Raw genomic sequence first — 24,081 nt, 5'->3', positions numbered from 1 at the left:
GGGGGCTTCCAGTCCTCTGAAGGAGACTGTGATAGCCCAGTAAATACACAGCCAGTCACAGCATGGCAAGTCACCTGCCCAACAAAAGTGTGGGCATAGGTAGGGACTCATTTGAGAACCTTTCCCCAGAGCTGCTGTTGTAGGTCCAATTCAATATTTGTTTGAGAGGTGATTCTCAAACATCTGACCCCCTACACCACCCCCCTGCCTCTGGGCTGTGAGCTCCCCAAGCCGTGGGATGTCTTGTTTTGCCTCCAAGGCAAACCTGTATCTTTAGGGCCTGTGTCCACAGTCCATTCCATACTAAGGACTATTTGTAGACTAAGCTATGAATGAGGTGGGCTGTCCTTCCTGTGACTGCCCCCCAGTGGTTCTCACACAGGCTGGAAACGCCCGGGCGCCTCTGACTCTTCCCAGCCCTCCATCCTGAACTGGTCACAAGGTCATGTTGACTATCTCCAAATCCATCAATGTCTGTTTCTTGTACCATATCTGACATGGTACAAGTAACTTTCATCCTACCCTGGAACACTCCTTCAGCACTCCCTGTCCCTTCTCCATACAGCTTTCAGAGTGACATATTTTAATTAAAAAAAAGATCTCCATTAAAGACAAGCAGTACACAAAACATGCTTGTAAACAACTCAAGAGAATAGAAGCCATAGAGTAAAAAGTAAAGGCCCGTCTTACTACCTCTCTCCATGGTTAGTGTGCTGTAGATCTTCCAAAGCTCCTAGCCTGGCTCCCCCGTTGAGCTCACCAGGCTCCTGTTGCATTTCCTGCCACTCTCATCTCTGAGCTCCCGGCTCCCTTTGCCTGGGATGCTTTCCCTGGCCCCCAGCATTCCTTCCCTGGACACACACCAGCCAGTACCCATTGGATGCGCCAGTGGATGGGGGCAGTGGGGAGGCTTTTTCTTTTCTTTTGTAAAAATTTCTCTAGTAGTTCCACACATCACAAGCATTTATCATTATTATTACTTTAACTTTTTATTTTAAAATAATTATAGATTCACAGGAAGTTGCAAGGATAGTCCAGAGAGTTCCTGCGTCCCCTTCCCCCAGCATCTCCCACTGGCTACATCTTACATAACTATAGTACCCACAACCAGGAAACTGGGATTGGTGTTAAGTGTGTATATGTCCTTTATCATTTTATCACGTGTAGATTTGTGTGACCATCAAGATATGGCACTGTTTCACCACCACAAAGATCTCTTTCTTGCTACACCTTTTTAGTCACATTCACCCCTCTCCCCTCAACCATCCCTTACCCCTGGCAACTACTAATCTGTTTTCCACCTCTACTACTTGAATTTTGAAAGGCATACAATAAAATATTGAATGGTATAACATAATAGTACAACATAAATGAAAGCAAGTTTAACAGGTGAGAAAGTGGAGGTGGTGATCAGATTACTCAGTGGTGAAAACAATTATGTTATAAATGGGGCCAACTATGAATAAAGGTGCCCCAACCCGCATGTGCAGATTCCCTCTCCGCAGACTCACTCACATAGGGCGTCATGTCAGTGCAGGTGGCAGCATCAACCTTGCTCCTCAGTCTGTCCTCACCAGGCCCACGTGAGAACACAGAAACAGATTAGCAATAAGAGCCCCCAGCCTTGGCCTGGGCCAGAGGCGCCTCTGGCCCTCATGTTCTTTTGTCACACTGGTGGGAGCTGCCTTGCCTGGGGTCTGTCTCTCCCACCGACCCTGCTTGGCTCTGAGTTGAAGGCATGTCGAGTGAGGCGGGGGTGCAGATGAAATGACCCTCACTGCCTCTCCTAGGCTGCCAGGGCTGTTCCCATATTGAGTCTGGGCCCTGGCTCCCCGAGTCCATGCCTGATTTTAGCCTTGTGTGCCTCTGCGCAGGGCTTCTCGCTGCTGAGACCTGTGCTTGGGCAGGCCTGGGTTGAGTGAAGCCAGGAAGGCCCCAGGGAGGGGTGGGGAACAGAACTCACATTCCCCTGACCAGCCTGGAGGGTGATGCAGTTAGGTGGCTTGGGCTCAAATCTCTTAGCTACGTGACTTTGGGCCAGACATTTAAACCTCTCTGTCGGTGTCCTCGTCTGTGAAGTGAGAGTGGCAGTACCAGCCTCCCGGTGTGGTGAGGATGGAAAGAGCATGTAGCCTGCTGGGAACATCATGGCACCCGAGGGCCGGATGGGCATTTAGCAGCCTCTGCGCTAGGAGTCCTCGAAGTGGTTCTGCATGGCGCTGGGAGCGGAGCGATGTCTTCTCACTCTTCAGGCGAGGCAGCGTAGCGGGTTGCTCTTGCCAGAGAGGTTCCTAGTAGGGTCGCAGAGAAAGGAAGCAGCACAGCGAGGACTGGGACCCAGGGCTGACTCCAGAGCCCGAGGGCCTTCCACTGCTCCACAAACAGCAGCGCGTCCCTCTGCAAGGTCCCAAACCTGTGTGGGGCTCGGCTTGTTTTTCAGGAAGGGGGCGGGCAGGGGAGCAGCCAACTGTCCCTTAGCGCCTTCGGCCCGGGAGGGACTAGAGGCCTGGAGGGGCCTCAGCGCCGCCGTGCTCACCTGTCCGCCCCCAGATGGCCTACCAGGTGGTGGAGAAGAGCGTGGCCCTGGGCGCCTTGGAGTCGGAGCTGCAGGAGCTGCAAAGCAGGTGAGGCGCGGGCGCGGGCGCGAGCGCGAGGGACCGCGCCCACCTCGGGGAGGCCCAGGGCCAACCATGCGGGAGAATGGCGCGGGCCAAGAGCTTTCCCCACGTGCCCCTGAGCCTATCGGTTGGTGCCAGAGGACCGAACGGCTGGGCTCTGAGGGCGAAGTCTTGGGGGAGACCTGGCTTAGCCACCGGCTAGCCGCGTTTGGCATGGGCAGGTCGGTCTCTGCTCCGAGGCAGATTCCCACTGGGCAGTGACGGGGGAGGCTCGGGACCCGCTATCCGCTCTTTCCATCCTCCAGGCTGGCAACCCTGAAGGTCCGCGTGGCGCAGCTGCGAGAGGCACGGGCGCAGCAGGCCCAGCAGGTGGAAGAGCGGCGGGCGCAGAACGCTGTGCAGCGGGCAGCCTACGAGGCGCTGCGCGCGCACGTCGGGCTCCGGGAGGCGGCACTGCGCAGGCTCCAGGAGGAGGCGCGCGACCTGCTGGAGAGGCTCGTGCAGCGCAAGGCGCGCGCCGCAGCTGAGCGCAACCTGCGCAACGAGCGCCAGGAGCGGTGAGGAAAGGCCCCGCCCCTGAAGGGAGAGTCGGGCCTCGCTTGTGTCTGGAAGGGAGGCGGGCAGCAGCCGCCCACTGGAGAAAGGGACCGGGTCGCGCCCCGCCTGCGTGCGAGGCGCCGCGCCAGGCTCTCAGGATGCTTTTTACCCAACAAGGGCCAAGCAGGCGCGGGTGTCCCAGGAGCTGAAGAAGGCTGCCAAGCGGACCGTGAGCATCAGCGAGTAAGAGTGGGGATGGGCCGGTCCGACCCTTGTGTTCTGCCTCCCGGCCCCGCCTGCCTGCGGCGACCCAGGCCGCCGACTGTAGTTGTGCATAGCCGCGTCCCGAGGACCCCAAGTAGTCGGGGCCCACGGGACACCTGCAGACGACCGTGTGGTCGTAGGAGCCTGCATGCGTGCCCGCTGCACGTGTACCCACACAGAACCCTCATCACTGAGAATTCCTGTCTTCAGCATGTCCTGTGCTGGGGTCGGGAGGGGCTGGCTTGGTCCCTTGGCGTTTATGAGCTTAATTTCTCCTCCTAGGGGTCCGGACACTGTAGGCGATGGGATGAGGGAGAGAACCGAGACTCTGGCTCTAGCCCCTGAGCCAGAGCCCTTGGAGAATGAAGCTTGTGAGAAGTGGAAGAGGCCCTTCAGGTGAGGACCCAGGTGGTGGTCTCAGAGCTCTGAGCTCAGCCCCACCCCAGAGGCTGCCAGGGTCTTCCTCTTGGACCTTGGAGTCAGCTCTTGGGTTGGGAGGGAGCTTGAGGAGAGGCCAGAAAGCTCAGATCTCCCAGGGCTAGTCTGACTTCCATTGTCTGGAGCCACTTGTGGTCAGTTCCATCTCACCCAACCGAACCCCTACCCTCAACCCTTTCCCTCCTTCTTGGGATCAGAGCTCTGGGGGTGGGGTGTCAGGCTTGTGAATAGCTGTCACCAGGAGGGAACCTGTGGGTAAAGCCCAGAGCCCAGTCATGCCAGGCATGTGTGTGCAGCCATAGGTGTACAAGCATGTGCATCCACAGGGACATGAGACACAGGTGTGTACAAACTTGACTAAGCCCGTCTGTGTGTGAACGTATGAGCATGTGTAGATGTGTGCTAACACTTGTGGGACCTGACTGGGGCTTCAGACCTTGGGTACCCCTCCGCAGGGTCTCCTCTCTTGATTTGCCTGTCATTGAGGCTGCCCCTCTCCGGGCCCCATTCCCCAGCCTAACGCCTCTTCTCAGTCTTTCCTTGCAGGTCCCCAGTGTCCAGGCCTTGGGGCAGTGAAGAAACCGTGGGGAGGGGCATGAGATGCTGGTCCCCAAAGTCCTTGGGAGCCCTTGTGGGCCAAGTAATTGCAGGACACACCCTCTCCTGGGCATTGCTGAGGTCACCCAGCAAGCCTAGGCTTCTCCCTCCTTTCCCCACCCTGGGGGAACCTTCAGCGCCTCTTCTCTGTAGGCCCCAGCTCAGCTTCCCAGGAACTTTTGTTGGTGGGTACTTGTAGGGTGAGGCAGTTCTTCTCATCCTGAGGGAGACCTTGGGAGACTTTCATTACCAAATCCATTGCTGCCCTGACCTTCCTGGGACTGGTCTGGGTCATCCTAGTCTCCTGGTCTTGGAGAAGTCAAGTTCTTGTCCCAGACTTGAGAGGTTACGAGCCTCCAGGTCTCTGGCAAAGTGTGGAGATGATGGACAGCCATTTGTACACACACCAGCCAGTCCCTTAGCACATCTCTCTCGGTTTTGTCTCAGGTCTGCCTCAGCCACCTCCCTGACGCTGTCCCACTGTGTGGATGTGGTGAAGGGGCTTCTGGAGTAAGTGTGTGTGTGTCTGTGTGCACCCACGTGTGTGTCAGGTTCCCCAGCCCAGGCTTGGTCTGTGTCTGCGCCTCGACCTGTCCATCCTTGTGGTGCGCAGCTGTCTGTGTGAGTCTGTTGGGCCCTGGAGACAGGAGCCAGGTGAATGGCCTCAGCCCCAGCCCCTGCTCAGCTGTCTTCCAGGTTCTGTCATCACAAGGGTCTGTCTTCATCCAAGGTCCTCACAGGGGACCAAGAGCTCCAGCCTCAGGCAGGGCAGGAGCTCCTACTCAATTGGGAAAAATGCTCTGAATGAGCATTTTTCATTCAGTCACAGAGCCAAGAAGTGGCAAGACTGGGATTGAAACCCCAGCCCTGAGGTTTCTTTGCACCTACCAACCCTACCCTGCTCCTGTGCCTGCCTCTGTGTGCTCTCCACACTGACTCCTGGGGTAAAGGCTGGGTTGAGGAATGCGCTCGCTGCTTCTTGGGGCCATGTTCTGCCTTCTGCCCCATCTGCTTCCTATGGTTGATGCCTCAGGGGAGCTGAAGGCTCCCACCTGAGAAGGCCTTGCTGAATGCCCTCCTGACCCCAACCCACCTTATGCCCAGTTTTAAGAAGAGGAGAGGTCACTCAATTGGGGGAGCCCCTGAGCAGCGATACCAGATCATCCCTGTATGTGTGGCCACCCGACTTCCTACCCAGGCTCAGGATGTGCTGGTAAGGGAGGAGCTGAGCCATATGGGTGGGGCAGTGGTGAGGAGGTGCAGGCACAGGGGTGGTCCCAGGAGGCTAGGGAAGCAAGGCTGGGCTCCTCAGCAGGAGCAGGAGGCTGCCTCCCACAGCCTGTGGTGGGAGTCACTTACGCATGTTATGATGGGGGAATGGGCCAGAGAGGGAGAGAGAGGAGGCTGGGAGGCCAGGAGGCCAGGCAGGAGAGTAGAGTAGCATAGCACGGAGGCTGCTGCAGGGGTCCTGGCAGAGGTGAGAACACCTGGTGGGGCCGGGTTTGAAACTCAAAAGTGTAGACAGAGAAACCGGGGATGGGGATACCATGTCTGCAGCAGGCTGTGTCTGCACAGGCACCGGTGGGAAGGCCTGTGAGCACTCACAGAGATATGTGTGGGGAGGGCTGGGGCACCAATCTCCTCTTTCCCCACAGGATGCCCACCTCTCTGAGGTCAATGCTGTTCGTTTTGGCCCCAACAGCAGCCTCCTGGCCACTGGAGGGGCTGACCGCCTGATCCACCTCTGGAATGTTGTGGGAAGTAAGGAGCCCTCCCCTGCAGGCCAACTCGGGGCTTCTCTCCAGACCCGCTCCTCAGTTCACTTGGTGGGCAGAGGTCTTGGATCTCTTTGTGTTTCTCCATCTGGAATATTCTGTGGGCAGTGACTAGACAATGCCTTGGAAAGAGTGAGACTCGGGGCTCGCTGCTCTGAAGAAGGGTGGAGCCTCCTGGCTCCTAGGGTCCAGATTTGCAGAATGGGGAAGGCTGAGTTCAGATAGTCCCTGATGGGGGTGGGTGGGGGTCCCCTATCATGAGGTCCTACAGGGACAGGCCCTTGAAGAGCAGGTCCCTGAGTCTACCAGGTGATCCTCTTGTAGCATCACTTAAGCTCTCAGAACTCAGGTAAGGGACAAGTATGAACTGTTGGCCTTGTCCCAAGCTCTGTGCTCTGGAGAGGGGGTGTCCTGGGGAGTCAGAGCTGGTTCCTGGGGGCTTCCTAGAAAAGGCAAGTTTCTGGCTGGCCTGATCCTGGCTTGCTGCGTGACCCACAGATAGTCCCTTCTTCCTGGTCCTCTCTAGCCTGGTCTGTGAAATGACTAGCTGTCCCTGGGACCCACTGCCAGCAGTTAGGGGAGGTGTAGTCTCCAGCCCAGGCCACAGAACAGACCCAGCGATTCTGTCTTCTAACCTGTGGGGGTTGGGGGGGCAATGGGGACTGATCTTTGCTCTCAATCCCAATTCCTCCATTTTGTGAGGTTAGGATCTCATTTCAACTGTCCCTTCTCCTGGTCCTCCCAGGTCGCCTAGAGGTCAACCAGACCCTGGAGGGAGCTGGTGGCAGCATCACCAGTGTGGACTTTGACCCCTCGGTGAGGAACTTTGCCCCAGTGGCATGGGATTGCGCCCCTCTGATCTCCACACTGGACAGGTGGGGGCTCTGGGACCTGAGGGCGCAGCATGGATACCTTAGAACCAGGCCCTTGGGCTCTTACACAGATCCTCATCCCTGGGCCGGAGGCTCCTCTGCCTGCCTTGGAGACCTGGGCTGTGGGAAGCTCTGGGGCAGCCCCTAGCCTCATTCTCTGGCCCGAAGGATGTTGCCTACGGCTTAGCACCTCTCATTTTCCTCTCCCATTTCTCCAGGGCTACCAGGTTTTAGCAGCAACTTACAACCAGGCTGCCCAGCTCTGGAAGGTGGGGGAGGCACAGTCCAAGGTGAGGCCTGACTGGGGAGGCTGCCTGGGGGTCAGGGGTCAGGGGTCATACATCAGGACTAGGGGGCCTGTTATGGGGTCTTGGCCAAACTCTTGATCCGCACCTGGGGCTGGGGTACAGGAGACACTGTCTGGACACAAAGATAAGGTGACAGCTGCCAAATTCAAGCTGACAAGGCACCAGGCAGTGACTGGGAGCCGTGACCGGACAGTGAAGGAGTGGGACCTCGGCCGTGCCTACTGTGAGCCCCAACCCCACCTCCCCTCCCCACCAGCCAGGAGCCCCAGGCCAGGGTATGAGGGACCTCACCTGCTCTCTGGGAGTGGCTCTGAGATTCACAGGCATTTGGGGGTGAAACCTCTCAAGGCCCTCCAGTCCCCCAATGGTATCCCCCAATGGTGTTTTCTGCCTGGTTTCTTGGTGTCCACAGGCTGTGGGTGGGAAAAAGACGTGGGTGAGCCCTGGGCTGGGAAGCAGAAGACCTGGGTTCTAGTCTTGGGAGGACACTGCGTTCTGGGCCTCAGCTTCTCCATGTGTCCTGTGGGGTGGCTCCTGACAACCCTCCTCTGAGGCCCTGGGGTCTGCTGCTTGGTCCCCAGGCTCCAGGACCATCAATGTCCTTTCCTACTGTAATGACGTGGTGTGTGGGGACCACATCATCATTAGTGGCCATAATGACCAGAAGATCCGGTTCTGGGACAGCAGGTGACAGGCGCAGGCTGGGGGAGGACTGGGGGAGGGCTGGGGACAGGGCTCCCAAGTTCTTGTTCCTTTCTCTGGCCATGGCAGGACGAGTTTTGGTGGCACTTTGGGCAGGCAAGGCTGTGGGGCTGGCACTGCCAGCTACTGCCTCTTGGCTGGGCTCAGCTCCCCCAGGAAGCTGTGCCACTGTCTTCATGGCTCTTGGTCCAATGCTGGACTCCACCTGGACCTTGCAACCAAGATGGAGATGTACCTTTTTCCATTTAGTTACCACTTTTATATCAAAAGGAAAAAAATTATTGTAGTTGTTTTTTAAACCAAAGATCCTAACTTTGGGCTTGAATTGTTTGTAAGAGCAAAGCTAGAGGCCGGGCATGGTGGCTCACACCTGTAATCCCAGCTTTTTGGGAGGCTGAGGTGGGCGGATCACCTGAGGTCAGGAGTTCGAGACCAGCCTGGCCAACATGGAGAAACCCTGTCTCTACTAAGAATATTAGCTGAGTGTGGTGGCAGATCCCTGTAATCCCAGCTACTCGGGAGGCTGAGGCAGGAGAATCACTTGAACCCAGGAGGCGGAGCTTGGAGTGAGCTGAGATCCGGCCACTGCACTCCAGCCTGGGCAAGAGAGCCAGACTCCGCCTCAAAAAAAAAAAAAAAAAAGCAAAGCTAGAGCCAGTGCTAGGCCTGCCTCAAGCCTTTACTGACTGATCTCCATCAACTACTGTTTGCAACCCTTTCTTCTCTCTCTTACATTTTTTAAAGACAAGACTTCATTGCTCAGATGATATGGTGCTTATTTTAGTGACCCAAAGGTTTCAAGGGCTCTGGCTTTCAAATCAAAGTCTAGGTTCCTCGATGGAGGCAGCTGGCTGCAGTGGGGAGAAGGGAGATGAGTTACGGGCAGCCTTTACCCCAGGGATCCAGGGCCCTGGGGTTCCTCTGGACTTGGTTAGCTGGGAAGGCTGCTACGCCTGGCCCCTTCCTGTCAGGAGTGGCCTGGCTGGGCTGTTCCTCATCCCTGTCTCTGTCCTTGTTCCTCAGGGGGCCCCACTGCACCCAGGTCATCCCTGTGCAGGGCCGGGTCACCTCCCTGAGCCTCAGCCACGACCAGCTGCACCTGCTCAGCTGTTCCCGAGACAACACACTCAAGGTCATCGACCTGCGTGTCAGCAACATCCGCCAGGTGTTCAGGTACCAGCCTCATGCCTGCTGACCCTGTGGCCTTTGCTGGGACAGCTGAGCCTCTCTTCTCCTGTAATAGACCCTCTTGGGACCCTCCCTGGAGGCCCCTCCAGACCAGGTCCTGCTGAGGTACCAAACCCCTTGACAGAGTGGAAGCTCTGGAAGCTCCCTGCAGAGGGACTAGTGGTGACCTCTGTTCTGACCCCAGCCCTGTCTGTCCTCAGGGCTGATGGCTTCAAGTGCGGTTCTGACTGGACCAAAGCTGTATTCAGGTATGTCTGTGAGAGCATATGCCTGTGTCCAAGTGTGCCCTGCTGGACCCTGTGTGTGCCCTCCTCTCTGACCCCACCCCCACTTTTTTTGCTCTGCTGTGGCCACTACAGCCCGGACAGAAGCTATGCACTGGCAGGCTCCTATGATGGGGTCCTTTACATCTGGGATGTGGACACCGGGAAACTGGAAAGCAGACTTCAGGGACCCCATTGGTAAGCATGGCCTCCACCTGGCCACCTGCCTGGCCCCAGTCCTGCCAGGCTGATTCCAGGTTCTGACATACTGGGACTCTGGAGTCTCCAGCCCTTGTCCCTCCACCCTCCACCCGACCAGAGCCCTTTGCAGTTCACAAGGTACTTTCCACACACACTGGGTCTGTCCTTTCCACAGCTCTGTGAGCTCACTTTACAGATGAGGAAACAGGCTCAAGAGAGGGCCTCAAACTACCCAGGTCCAGCAGTCGGGGCAGAGCCAGGTTGCAGGCATAGTTCCCAAAGCCCCCCTGAAGCCTGCCCCTCCCTTTCCCCAGCACTGCTGTCAACGCTGTGGCCTGGTGCTACTCCGGGAGCCACGTGGTGAGCGTGGACCAGGGCAGGAAGGTTGTGCTCTGGCACTAGGGCCACGACTTCCCTGCCTGGGCTGGAGCTCTTGCCCGAAGCCTGAAGCTTCCCTCGGCGACGTGCGGGGGTTGGGGTTGGGACTGGAGATGGCCTTGGGATTTAATGGGGAAGAAGGCCTGGCAGGACCTGGCCTGTTTGTTTAAAAATGAAGCTAGTTTTTCTTTGTATTTTTATCTCTATCTCCTCACTTTTTCTCCCCAAGTAGAAAAAAAATGATATCTAAACTGCGTCTGCCTGCCTCTTTGCAGCATTCATGATATGGAGACCTTTGGGCTAGTGGGCTCTGGGAGACCCAGGTTTGGCCCCCTTCCTCCTTCCATACAGAGCTGGGGCAGCCAGCCCAGTCTCTGCCTGCGGAGACAGGTGCTGCTCAAGTCTAACCATGGAAACAGCAGGAAGAAAGGCCCTGAGGTGGCAAAGAGCCATGGATGTGACTCCTGGTCCAACCTGGTCCTGAGGCCTAAGCAACATGTTAGGCCCACCTGCTTCAGGCACCCAGGGTAGACTGAAGCTGAGGAGGGGCTGGAGGAGCTCTGAGGAAGGGGCAGGGAGGCAACCCAGAGGGGTCCTGGTGGGAAGATCCTAAAAACCCAGGTAGTGATATCAAAGTCCTTGGTCCATGGGGCCTCCCTTAGACTGGGTCTGTGTTCTTCCTCCAGAGGTAGTGCCCAGGGTGGGGCAGAGTAGGGCCTCTATGTGTCTGTGCCTGGGGGAGGGCAGCTGTGGGCCAGACCTGGGCCTGGGGCTTTGCTTACAAGGCAGAGCCCACAGGGCAGAGTTGGGGCAAACCAACTTCCTTCACACCTAGGACTGGGCACAGGCCTGTGGAGACAGACAGTGTTGGTTAAATGGCAACACCTATACTCTGTTGACTTCCAGACCATTCACTACTTTTGGTTCAGCTGCCTCCTGGCCATCATCTCCTCTGCAAGTGATCTGTTCCTCCTGCACCCCATGTCCCTGGGACCTTGTGCTGCTGGATCTAGTACTCCTCCATCCCTCCTGCCACTGTGGGCCACCTTCTAGACTTGCAGTCTCCCCATCCAATCCTTTCCCTTACTATGGCCAGAGCGACTTTTTTTTGTTGTTGTTGCTTTTGAGACACACACAAAACCTCACTGCAGCCTCAAACCCCTGCAGCCTTAAACCCCTGGGTTTAAGTAAGCCTTCCACCTGGTCCTCCCAAAGGGCTGGGATTACAGGTGCACAGCACCATGCTTGGCCCAACAGGGTGACTGTCTAGGGTGTCGTGGTCACAAGTCCAATCCTTTGGAGTTCCCCTGCTGCCTTTAGAGACCACCCCCAACCCCAGCATGAAATTTGGAGCCCCTGGGATGTGACTCTGCTGGCCTCTCAGCTGCCTCTTATTTCCTTGCTATTCACTCATTCATTTACTCATTTAGAGATGAGGTCTCACTATGTTGCCCAGGCTGGTCTGAAACTCCTGTGCTCAAGCGATCCTCCTGCCTTAGCCTCCCCGGTAGCTGGGCCTACAGGTGCATGCCACTGTGCCTGGCTATTCCTTGCTATCATGAGTGCGTCTCAGACATGCTTTTCTTTCTTCCCAGAATGTTCTCCTTCCCTCCCAGCCCCCAATTCAAATTTTTCTTTCAGGATTCCCCTTCCTTTGCCTGCCAAGCTGGGTAGAGGCCTCCTCTGTCTCTGAGCTCCCCTTTTGTATCTGCCTCCCTCCATTTTAAGCCAAGGAATTCTTGGAAGAGGCCAGGATAGGAATAGATTTATTCCCTGGGATCAGGCCTGGCACAGAGAATGACTCAGGAAATGTTTATTAAGTGGTTAAATTTTCTTATTCAGGCTGGGCGTGGTGGGATCACACCTGTAATCCCAGCACTTTGGGAGGCCGAGGAGGACGGATCACCTGAGGTCAGGAGTTCAAGGCCAGCCTGAGCAACATAGTGAAATCTTGTCTCTACTAAAAATACAAAATTAGTTGGGCGTGGTGGCACATGCCTGTAATCCCAGATACTTGTGAGGCTGAGGCAGGAGAATCACGAACCCAGAGGAGGAAGTTGCAGTGGGCCGAGAATGCGCCATTGCACTGTAGCCTGGGCAACAAGAGTGAAACTCCATCTCAGCAACCTTCTCTTATTCAAGGACTCAGCCAGTCTAACAGTCTAAGAGTCTTGGGTTCCAACATTCTTCAATACTGAGACTTCTACTCTGCCCCAGCCCTCATGCCCTGGCTCCCAGTAGCCACCAGGGGTCACCAGCTGCCTAGTCTACTGTGGCCTTTCCAATTTCCAGGGACACACAGCTGGGGAGACCGACACTCCCTACAGCCACCGTGACTGAGCCCTTAGGAGATGCCAGGCCCTGCCCTGCACCCTTTTTGCAGCGTTATTTGTTCCTCCCAACTGCACTGCCATGTAGATACCATGTTTCCCAGGTGAGAAAACTGAGCTCAGAGAGGCCCTGCAGCTGGACTGTGGCTGCATTACACACTTTTTAAAGCAAGGTGTTCAGATTCCCAATTAGGCAGGGCTGCAGGGCATGCCCCCTCCCCCAGGGTGTGCCCCCTGCCTGACACCACGGGGGTAGAGGTGTGATGCTAGCCTTGTGTCTAACCTGACTCCCTCCCTGCATCTTTGCCCTTTTCTATTCTGGGTCCTGAGCCTGGACAGTTAGTATCCCTTGAAGTGAGGGACATGCAGGGACACGAGAGTGAGGGAACTTGAATCCTGGGAGGCCAGCTGTGCCATTGTGTTTCTCCCCCATTTCACAGGGTTGCAGTGGAGACTGTGCTTAGAGAGCCCAGAGGAGGTGCTCAGGAAATGGTCTGACTGATCTCTGGGACGGTGATCCCTCGGCTCCACCAAAGCCTTCCCTTGTACCTTAGGGGCGTCAATCTTACCACACACGCAGCTGCTGTCGGGTGGAGTTGCCTCTCTCAAGGAGCACATGTTCACCTTAACTTGCTTGGAGGTCCCCCTCCCAGTAGGACGGGGTGATTCCTGGAGGAACAAGTCTGTAAGGCCAGAAACAGGCCAAGGAGTTCCCGGTAGGCAGGAGGAAGAGGAGCTCACAGACTGAGCAGAGGAGTTCAGAGGGGCATGTCAGCAGGAAGGCTGTTCCTCCCTCCAGTCTCTTCAGTCCGGTTCAGCAGAGGGGTGAAAATGGATGCTGACAGCTCCTCCAGGCTCTCAGCAGTCAGTGCTCAGGTTTTCAGGACTCTGGTGCTCAGGGGCTGCCTGCCTGAATTCGGGTGCCTAGGTCAAATCTGGAATGGCCCGCACTCATGGGTATAAAAACTGAGGCCCAGAGATGGGGCAGCTCCCTTGGCTCACACAGCAGAGCTGGGTAAGAACCCAGGCCTCTGATGCCCACTTTTTCTAAAAACTGGATTCAGATTCTTCAAAGAGGCTGACCAGGGCTTCTGGAGGCCTAGTTCTGGGCTCTCCAGTTCTGTCTTCCTGGGAGATCTTGGGCAGGCTCTCATATTCCCCACCTGTGAAACTTCCTGCCCCAAGCCTCCCCAAAGGCGACACGGCTCTTCTGCAGAGCTGTTCTGTAGGCATGAGGACCATGGCCTCTGCCTGCCCTGCCCAATCTCAGGTCTTAGTGAGCCTGAGACCCCAGGGAGGGAGAAATGACAGATGCCCCTATCCTGTGCTCCTACTGCCCCTTGGTCATCTTTCAGTCTCTGGCTTCATTCTGCTGTTGCCCTGAATCTCTCCTGCCAGATGCAAGCCCCTCAGTGACAAGGCTCCAGAGACCTGAACATGACCTGCGGCAGCATGTTTGCTGAATTGAATAGAGGTGGTCTCTGGAGAGATCTGACACCATCAGATGTGGACCCATCTGTGAGATTCAGACATATCCATGCCTGCATATAGGCTTTTCCACTGGAGGCACATTCACTCATCACAAACATTTTCAGCTTATCTGTACATTACCCTATTTCATCCTCCTGGATCTTAGAAGTTTGTACTATCTACTTGTTCCTACTTTACAGATGAGGAAAGCAGCGTCCAGAAGGTGAAGGGATGAGCCTGAAGTCACAGCTAATCTGAGGTGGGCTGGGGATTGGAATACATTTCCTTTGGCTGTGCTCTTTTCTGTTCCTCACAGGAGCAAGTGGTGAAGAGTGAGTTCTATGCGCAGTGTAGAAGGGCTGTAAGCCCTGTCCCTGGGTTCATTTCTGTTATGTTTCAGCATAAAACATTCCAGGAAAGGCCGGGAGCGGTGGCTCATGCCTGTAATTCCAGCACTTTGGGAGGGCGGGGCAGGTGGATCACCTGAGGTCAGGAGTTCGAGACCAGCCTGGCCAACACGGTGAAACCCCGTCTCTACTAATAATACAAAAAAATTAGCCGGGTGTGGTGGCACATGCCTGTAATCCCAGCTACTTGAGAAGCTGAGGAAGGAGAATCGCTTGAACCCAGGAGAATCACTTGAACCCAGGAGGCAGAGGTTGCAGTGAGCCGAGATTGCGCCGTCGCACTCCAGTCTGGGTGACAAGCGAAACTCCGTCTCAAAAAAAAAAAAAAAAAGTTTTCCAGGAAAAGATTCCCAGACCAGAGCTCTCAGAAACAGACATGGCAAGAGTGTGTTTTTTGGCCTCTGGGACCGAGGGAAAACAGTCTAGGAACAAGATGCTCTTTGGCATTCATTTGGTTCTTGGCAGATCGAGCAGTAACAAGGCAAACACAGGAAGATTCTAGGAGGAAACTTAAAAGTTGCAGGATTTGGGGATAAATTACAATCCTCCCGCTTCTAACCCTAAATTTCTGTAATTTAGTTATATTTCTGTCATGGAAAACAACTTCACAATGAACAAAATAAATGCGAAGATTCAGAGCAGCTGGATTTCATCCTAAGGCCACTGGGAGAGGGCTGGGCAGTCATTGGCCACAAAACCAAAAGCTGCGGCTGGGTTCTTCAGGCAGTGAGTGGATACAGCAGCCTGGGATGCAGTTGCAACCTAGAGGATAGTGGTTTATTTTGTCTGAGTTCCCAGTGGGAGAGTCCAGTGGCTGTTTTCTTTTCAATTTCTTGCCATCCAAAGAAGTCTGTGTATTAGTAAGTCTGATTTCAAATATTGTGACCTTTTTTGTGTGATGTTCTCTGTATCTAGAAACTGAACTCATCCAGGGCATGCGAATTAGATAAGCCCTTGGAGATCACCTCATTTCATTCCTTTTTTTTTTTTTTTTTTTTTTTTTTTGAGACAGAGTCTTGCTCTGTCACCCAGTCTAGAGTGCAGTGGTATGCTCTTGGCTCACTACCTCTGCCTCCCTGGTTCCAGCAATTCTCCTGCCTCAAGCCTCCCTAGTAGCTGGGATTACAGGCACCTGCCACCACGCCTGGCTAATTTTTGTATGTTCAGTATAGACGGGGTTTCACTACGTTGGTCAGGCTGGTCTCAAACTCCTGACCTCAGGTGATCCACCAGTCTTGGCCTTCCAAAGTGCTGGGATTACAGGTGTGAGCCACTGTGCCCAGCCATCATTCCATTCCTTTCAAAATTGAGGATGTGGTACCTTAGAGGGAAAGGTCTTCCATCAAGCAGTGGCAGGGCTAAGGCCAGATGATGCCCTCCCACTGGGTCTCTGGCTTGTGAATGTGGCTGGGGTGGTGGGTCAGAGAGGAAGGGGAACTAGTTGGTGTGCTGAGAACCTGTGGCCTGACTGCATCATGCATCAAGTCAGTTCCTGTCATGGAGACCAAAATTTAGCTATGACGCTGGGGTGAGGCAGTTAGCTAAGCTTTGCCCTTGGTCACAGATGGAGCTTCCAGTACTGAAAGCAGCTTTCACTGGCAGTGAAGTCAGAAGATGGAAATGACATTTTGAGTCCTGACAGCCCTTCTCAACATTTTTGGTAGAGCACTTCACACACATTCTTTCCCTTGGGCCTTATGACACCCTGTGTGTTACTGTGGGCCTGGAAGACTATCAAGAACCTTAGTTCCGAAGGGAAGGACACTGAGAAGAGGCAGGAGAGGTGGTAGTAAGAAGAGTTTGTGGTGACCAGCCTGTGCCACACACTTTATATGGCTTCCTGGAGCCACAGTCTTATTCTCAGGTTCCAGATGAGGACACAGGCTCAGTCCCCATGGCTGTCAAGTGGCAGGGCCAGGATTTAACCCAGACCTCCTGGCTCCCAAGTCCATATGCAGTTGGTGGGAGTATAAATGGATATAGTCCTTATAGGAGGCCAATTTGGGCAAAATCGAACACAATTAAATACATACCTTTTTGACTCTCAAAATCCACACTTAGGAATCTACCCAACATTTATACTGGACCACATTTTTTTTTTTTTGAGACAGAATTTCACTCTTGTTCCCCAGATTGGAGTGCAATGGTGTAATCTCAGCTCACCACAACCTCTGCCTCCCACGTTCAAGCGATTCTCCTGCCTCAGCCTCTCGAGTAGCTGGGATTACAGGCACGAGCCACCATGCCTGGCCAATTTTGTATTTTCGGTAGAGACGGGGTTTCTCCATGTTGGTTCGGCTGGTCTCAAACTTTTGACCTCAGGCGATCTGCCCACCTTGGCCTCTCAAAGTGCTGGGATTACAGGCATGACCCATTGTGCCTGGCTGAACACATTTTTATGTAAACAAGCAATGTGTACACTTAAGAGTCTTATGCACAGGAAAATGTCTGGAAGAATACTTACTGCACGTCTCCCGCTCCGAGAAAGAGGAGAGCTTGTGGAGCCCTTCCCCAAACAGGCTGTGTCCTGGTTCTCGGTGTGGCTGGCTGGAAGCCAGAGGGACTTAGCCTTTAACTAAGAATGCTCCATCCACCCATGAGACTGAGAAAATCTCCTTTCACACAATTCATTACTCCTTAGGGTGGAGGTTTAGGAAAGGGGAGAGGCATTCAGAATGCCTGCTTCCTGGAAGCCAGCGGTCACATCCGGCAAGGGGACTTCAGTGACTTTCCTCTCACTGCTCCAGCAGCAGAATCAGAGCTCCCTCCTCAGCTGCCTCTATGCTGTCTGCCCCTCCCTTCTAGCACATGTCCCACAGTACTGTCCTCACATATTTCTTTTTTTTTCCCATGGGAAAAGCAAAGACCATAACCTATTTACTGCCATCTCTAGTACCCAGGATATTACACCTAGCACATGGGTGGCTTCAGGGACTGTATCATGGATGGATTAATTTACTTTCTCCTCTCTCTGTCTGTTAGCTGGTTTAAAGGAGGGCCCAGGAATGTCTTTATAAGAAGCATGGGCTTTTTGGAAAGGTCTGTTTACCCAAGTCTTTCTATATTAAATCTTAGAAAACATAATTCCATTTTTTTTAATTATTCAACATTTTATACATAATAAATACAAACTTTTTACAGCCACTGTAAAGAAAACACATCTGCACAGAGGCTCCCTCCGAGCCCTGACCTGTGCACTGTGGTGCTGGATTCCATGTCTGGGATGGAGGGGTTATTTTTTAAAAAGGAGACATATTTTCACAACTTTGTTTTTTAAAATAAAATTAGCAGCTCTTCCAAAAAATATTTTAAAATACAACAAAAGATTTCAAATAACCCTCTGAGGTTGTGGAAAACCCAAATTCAAGGACAATTTGGCTAGCTAAAGAGAGAATACAAGAAGACTGGGTGGCAAGAACTGCTCTATTTAATAAGCATTTGAAGATTTTTTAATATGTTAGCAAACTTTAAAATCTTAAAAAAACCACCCTTTTAATTTCTTTTTTAAACTTAAGAATAAGTTTGATAAACACAAAAGACCTCAAATAGATCAACAGGTTAAGAAGTGTAAAAAACAACAACAACAACAAAAAATCCCAAATCATGAAGAAGATTCATCAATGGGTATTGTCACTGAAGTGATCAAAGAACTAAAAATTTCTTCAGTTATGACCTTACTTTTGGTCAAAAATCCCATGGGGACATTTGGTGAGCATTTCAAGTTTTTTAAGATTCTTAGGAGGGATGGAGTTTTCAAAGCATAATGCAACTTTTAGATTAAATTCTGCAAATTTGATTTCTTAACCTAGAAAACAAAAAACAAAACCACAACCAGCAAACATCCCGTAGTCCCCAGGTATTGCGCTCCCTACCTTCTACAGCAGCGGACAGTGGAGAGTCAGTACCTGACTCGGGGGCACCTGCTGTTGTAGGCTTGCTGGCCTGCAAAGAAGGCCACTCCTGGTTTTCCCTGTGACACACAGAAGACACTTGTCTTTTCCTGGTCAATCTGTACTTGTGCAGGGTGTGTAATCCTTCAGTCCTTTCTCACAGGAAGCTGGTTTCCTCCACGGGCCCCCAGGTTCTTCCTTCCAAGGAAATGTCAGGGTAGTGGGACCTGGAAGCTCCATTTTCCACCGTAGCAGTTGGTCTGGGATAGCCACAGCCTGGCTGGCTGGGCCGGTCTGCTGGCTTGGGAATAAAATAATGCCAGGGGCCTCCCCAGTAGAGAAGCTCAACAATGCAGGTATGTGTCCTCAACTTATCTAGACATTCAGATTCTAAGGATACTGGTAAGAAGAGTATATGCTGTAAAAAATTAGGATGAAAAATACCCAAATACAAAATAACATTATATTGGCTAATTTCAGATCCGGAAGCTCCATTTCTGCTTTAGCCATAGCCTCCTTTCTATTAGTCTATGTGATGGACAAGATGTGGCTACTAGTTCAGCCCCTCCATATTAGCTCCGCTAATTCTAAATGAATGGCACAGATATTAATACGAAGGACACTGTTTTTAAGTCTGTTAGTTGTGGAAGAGATGTGCGTTAATGCAATTGGTGCTAAATTCAGGGCAGTCCAATTTTTCCCAATAAGGTTTCACTTTCTCAGTCTGGGGACTAACCTTGGGGAGGAGCCAGCCTCTCCTGAAATCCCTCCTTCTGTTTCCTTATGTAGCCAACATGATCTGATTAATTCTCAATCAGATGAGCAAAACCCACTTGAAGAAAGATGAGAATCTTTGCCACATCCTTGCGGTCACAGTAATATACTGTACGAGTGCACATGATCAGTAATTTAGGGACTGTGCCCTGGAATGAGGCCTGGTCTTGAGTCTCATATAAAAACAGACCACTGTTAGGCATGAGGGCTGCCCCCCTCTTTGCTCCTAGGGTCCACTAGGATTTGTGCTATGGTAGGAAAGATGACATAGAAAATGACAACAAAAAAAAGGCACGAAATATTCAAAACGTGGGAGGAGTCTACCAGGTCACCCAGTCACAAATAATCCTTGTTTTTGCTCTGTTCAAGAGTCATCATCATGCAAAGGTGCCTAAAAACAAGACTGGCCAAACTCCAAGCCTGGCCTTGATTGTAGCAGTAATGGATGGGCAAGCCCATCATCACACCAGTGTGATTTCCACATCTTCAATCTTCTCTGCTGGCCTTCGGTGATTCTGCATAGGTGGAGGGGGAGCTGCCCGGACCTGAGCAGGAAACAGTTAGGTAGATTGTCAGTCAGTTCCTGACTCAGTATCTGAAGCATCCCCAAAACCTAATCACTCATCTGTCCAAGGACGTGGGCACCCTAGGGGTCTCAGAAATGTTGTGAGCACATGCTTTCAACCTAGTCTTCACTATTTCCTACACTGAGAAGCAGTTGTTCTCAGTGAAATATCAAGCCCACAAATCAGCCTCTTGTCTAGGCTAAAAACCTCATGGGCGGCACAAGAGTCGCATGACTAAGATCGTAGCACATCCTCCAAAGCAAAGGTCTGGTTGGAAGCAAGGGAGAGCAATGCTTAGAGAAATGAAACATTTCAGCATATCTTGGGAAGAGAGTTACAAAAGGTAAGGCTAGAAAGGTAGGCTGGGGTTAAGTCGTGAAGGGCCTTGTTAAACCATGTTTAAACATCTGCTTTAAGAAGAAAAAAATCTGTGCTTTATTCTGTAGGCAAAAGAGGAGTTTTTGATGGATTTTAAGCAATAACAGATCTGTGAAAAGATGACTCAGGTAACAATTAGAGAAAAGATCAGAGGCAAGCAAGAGTCCAGGTAAGAAGGCAACTTAGGAGACTTTTGTAGTCCTCTGAATGAGAGTTGACAATAGCCCAAACAAGGCTACTGGCAGTAGGGGAAGTAGAGAAGTGTAAAGATTTGCGAGCTGTCTGCAAGGTATATCTGGCAGGATTTGGGAATGACTGTGGGAGGCAGGGGTGGGAGGTATTAAGAATGATGCCAGAACACCAGTAGGATGGGGGTTCCATTTACCAAGATAGGCAATATGGAAAGAGGAACATGTCTGGGAGGGAACACAACTCATTTTTGCTGAGTTTTGGGGATCTGGGACATATAAACAGAGACATCCACAAATCTGAAGCTCAGTGAAGGGATCGGATTGGCAGTTACAAATCTGAAACTTGCTGGTATATAAATGGTTATCATAGCTGTGGAAGTAGATGAGGTCATTTGGTAAGAGTGCTTTCAACAACTTCAAGAGAAGCAGCCCAGGGACAGAACAATGAGAAGTATCAGCAGAGGCAGGTAGAGGCAAGGCTGCAAAGGTCCACAGAAAGGTAGGACCAGAGAGGAAGAAAGCAAATGAGGCAAATGTGGTAGAGAAGCACATCAGTCCACTGCTCTCTGTTCCTACTCTTACCCACCAGTCCATGCTGCCACCACCTCTTTCTTCGATGCTGCCCCAGTCTCCTAATTGCTCTCTAGGTCCTTTCTGCCAGCCTCCATCCATCCTCCACTTAGCTGCCATAGCGATGCTATAAAAATGCACCAGCCACAACACTGTCCAGCTTACCACTTTACAATGGCTTCCTATCTCATTTGGGATAAAGACTCAAGTCCTTAAGAAGGCACTCAATACATATTTGCTGAATGAATGAAGCCAAAGGAAGCCAGTGGTAAAGGAATGGTATCAAAAGCTAATGGGGTCAAGGAAAATAAAATTGCAAAGTATCCAACTGGATTACCAATGTGCAAGTCATGATCTTGGAGTACAGTGGTGGGTGGAATGCAGATGGCAGTAGAGTGAAGGGTGAAGAGAGAAGTAACTTTGCTATAATATATTCACCCGGAGAATAAACGCTCTTTAAGGCCATGAAGTTAGCTTATTATTTCATCTCAGTATTCCTCAAAGAGGCAAATAGAGGCCTGGAAAATTAAATGTTTACTGAAAAAAGTGTTTCACAATTAGCCCACTTTAATGCTCATAAAGCTTGTTCTAATCTAAATACACTTTCATAGCCATCATCTTGCAATCTCACTGTGGCTCAGTGAAAAAAGTTCTAGTGTAGATTAAATGTTCCAAGATGAGTTGATTTCTATGGCCTTCCTTTTCAATAGCTCTTTTTACCTTCCCAAACCCAGTTCATCCTTGTTTGGCAGAGTCAGTGACAATATAGGGGCCACGGGGAAACATTAATTCCTTCCTTTCAATTTGGAAGAATTATGCATTCTATAATCCTGCAAGATAAGAGACTTACAGGTCGCAGTTTGCCATGTGAGGTCTCAGGCGTATGCCTTGATGCCTGAGAGAATCCTGGTGACTCAGCATGAAGGCTGTTTTCTACGGGAGAAAACCAAAGAAGCTCATTTTACTTGAGTTGTTGAATAAAAATGCTGATGCAAGGCTGGCATGGTGGCTCGAGCTTGTAATCCCAGCACTTTGGGATACTGAGGCAGGAGGATTACTTGAGGCCAGGAGTTCAAGGCTGCAGTGAGCTATGATCCCGCCACTGCACTCTAGGCTGGGTGACAGAATAATACCCTTTCTCCACAAAAAATACAAAAATTAGCTGTGTGTGGTAGTGCATGCCTATACTCCTAGCTACTAGGGAGGCTGAGGCAGAGGATCACTTGAGCCTAGGAGTTAGTTATCACTTGAGCCACTTGGTTAAGCTGTGAGCCTACTGAACTCCAGCCTGGGTGTCCAGCCTGAACTCATGCCACTGAACTCCAGCCTGGGTGTCCAGCCTGGGTGACAGAGTGAGACTCTGTCTCCAAAAAAAGAAAAAAAAGCAAATGCAGTTTTGTTTGCCCTTCAGGCGAATATGCAGATTTCTGAAGTGAAAATGCATTTAGATCCATGCCCAGGAGAACCCTTACCGTTTGCTGAAGGAGACCGGGGAAAGTACAGGGAGCTCCTCTTATCTGGGCTGGGGTAGGGGCTGCTGGGAGGCTGGTCATACAACGGCAGTGGAGGCAGGGAGGCGTGTGGCTTGGGGGAAGGAGAGATCTGCAGCAAAGGGAAGTGAGGTTACCTGGTGCTTCTGCCCAGGAAGGACAGCCTGGCTGCTTCTTTGACTGCTCTGTACACATCCCTTTTCTCTGAAGCTAAGCTGACTACTGAAACTTGTCAACCTCATTAGAAGCAACTGAGCATTAAATAACCACCTCAAGCCCCAATTTTGCATTGCACTTCACTTTTTCCTCTTACAGATCTCATCACATTACTGATTTTAGTTTGTCTTAAACAGTTATCAAGTGAAGCCACTCTCTAGGGTTCTATTGAAAATGTACCAAATTAGTCAATTCAGTAAACTTAGCAAAGAACACCAACAACAAAAGGAACAAATTGGATTTTTTGGGGTGAAGATAAAATACCTTGATGAATTTCTGACTTCCCCAGGTTTTGTGCATGTTAGGCTAAGGGTCACAATCACCATGCAAACAAAATTGGCAAACATGTTCCTTCTTCCTCTACCTGTCTGGCCCGCAATGATAGATCCCTGAGGGGACAAACTGAACTCTGACTGAATTAGAGGTTCCTTTAAAGGCTGTTTCCCTGTGATAAACTAAGTCTAGGATCACTTGAGTGGGGATTGGGGGCTCTGGCAGGCTCATTAGTTCTCTGAAATAGATTGGCAGGACCTGGACTAGGCAAGGAGGCTCTGACAGTGAGGGAGAGAGCGAGCCAGCTAAGAGTTTTACTACGTAAATTAACCACAGAGCAATGCCTTCCCTCTTCGGTTTGTTTTTCTCCACCTAAATGATCTTTGATATGTCACATATAATTTGGCATTTTGGTTAACCGATTCAGGGAAGAGAATGTGGGAAGATGGAGGTGTGGGAGGATGGCCATATTCCAGAAGGGACTGACTGAGAAGTCTCTGGTTTCCCAAATTCAGTTGTGCAGACACTGGCAACCAAGGACCGGTGAGGGTAAGGCAGAGACTGCAGCCCACTTTTGTGTGAATTCACAGACCCCTTGGGAGCAATTTTCTTTAAACATCTTTTAATTCAACCAGCTCCCCTCTTAGGTACCTGAATCTCTCTCATCCATGGAGTGTCACCATTTTCTGAGGCTGAAAGTTCTTCCACTAGCACGGATGGGAAAACTCCAATACGCCCATTGAATTCCCCTTCCCAGAAGCCATCGTCGTCTTGGTTTTCTTTGTTCAAGATACGGATTATTGCTCCCTCAGGAAAAGATAACTCATCATCTGTCTGGCCCTCATAATCATAAAGTGCTTTCACAAAACAGACTAGGGAGCAAGAGAAAAACAAATCTGGTAAGATAATTAACAGCCGGTTGCTTCTGCAACCACCCCTATGCTCACATGACAACTAAAACAGCATCATACAGAATAGGATTAAAGTTGTAATTTTTTTACTCACTGATGATTAATTTTAGGGTTCTACTGTGCAGGACAAATGTGACCATATAAAGAAGAGCATATTATAGGACGGGGGAAAGTTGTGCTTTTTATCCTAGTGAAGGCTTACTCCAGGGCAATACAGTTTAGGTCAAATGTGACCAAATAAAGAGTGCCTTGTTTCAGTCTTTACCACTGGCATCTCCGTTGAGGCTGCCTGAAACGAGTTCTGCTTCCGTGGAATTGCTGGACGTGTGTGACCGACTGTCCAAAGTGGCCAGGGACTGCAGCATGCTCAGGAGGCTGTTTGAGGTGGGAAACTGTAGGTACTTTTCTGGCACATAACCCACTTGGCCAACTTTATTTCGAGCCTGGGTAAAAGACATGTGACAAAACAAGTTT

General features: G+C 51.5%; 2 protein-coding genes across 14 annotated transcripts in view; one reads left to right on the top strand and one right to left on the bottom strand.

The window, feature by feature from the left end:
* The window catches only part of ATG16L2 (autophagy related 16 like 2), a 34,670-nt gene that overhangs the window by 6,028 nt on the left and 4,561 nt on the right, over positions 1-24,081 (top strand). Inside the window, exons 4-19 of one of the 9 annotated variants that reach the window (XM_017948726.3) lie at positions 2,551-2,624; positions 2,924-3,175; positions 3,333-3,398; positions 3,702-3,815; positions 4,902-4,964; positions 5,559-5,667; positions 6,110-6,215; positions 6,975-7,045; positions 7,320-7,391; positions 7,512-7,632; positions 7,991-8,096; positions 9,135-9,284; positions 9,500-9,547; positions 9,659-9,760; positions 12,434-12,575; positions 12,912-13,054. In XM_017948726.3, the coding sequence (XP_017804215.2) occupies positions 2,551-2,624; positions 2,924-3,175; positions 3,333-3,398; positions 3,702-3,815; positions 4,902-4,964; positions 5,559-5,667; positions 6,110-6,215; positions 6,975-7,045; positions 7,320-7,391; positions 7,512-7,632; positions 7,991-8,096; positions 9,135-9,284; positions 9,500-9,547; positions 9,659-9,760; positions 12,434-12,575; positions 12,912-12,935 (1,620 nt within the window). In that variant the 3' untranslated portion in view covers positions 12,936-13,054. The other 8 variants (XM_021926265.2, XM_021926263.2, XM_009186866.4 and 5 more) reach the window with 8 other exon arrangements.
* The window catches only part of FCHSD2 (FCH and double SH3 domains 2), a 309,718-nt gene continuing 303,066 nt past the window's right edge, over positions 17,430-24,081 (bottom strand). For all 5 annotated transcript variants that reach the window (XM_017948727.3, XM_017948728.3, XM_021926259.2 and 2 more), the window contains 5 exons: positions 23,873-24,050; positions 23,348-23,568; positions 22,190-22,319; positions 21,568-21,650; positions 17,430-19,557 (listed from right to left, as the gene is read on the bottom strand). In XM_017948727.3, coding sequence (XP_017804216.1) covers positions 19,474-19,557; positions 21,568-21,650; positions 22,190-22,319; positions 23,348-23,568; positions 23,873-24,050 — 696 coding nt within the window. In that variant the 3' untranslated portion in view covers positions 17,430-19,473. The remainder of the gene's footprint in view (positions 19,558-21,567; positions 21,651-22,189; positions 22,320-23,347; positions 23,569-23,872; positions 24,051-24,081) is intronic.

This window comes from Papio anubis, chromosome 12, assembly GCF_008728515.1.
Source record: "Papio anubis isolate 15944 chromosome 12, Panubis1.0, whole genome shotgun sequence".
NCBI lineage: Eukaryota > Metazoa > Chordata > Mammalia > Primates > Cercopithecidae > Papio > Papio anubis.
Note: the sequence above shows the minus strand (reverse complement) of the source record. Positions and strands in the feature narration are given on the sequence as shown.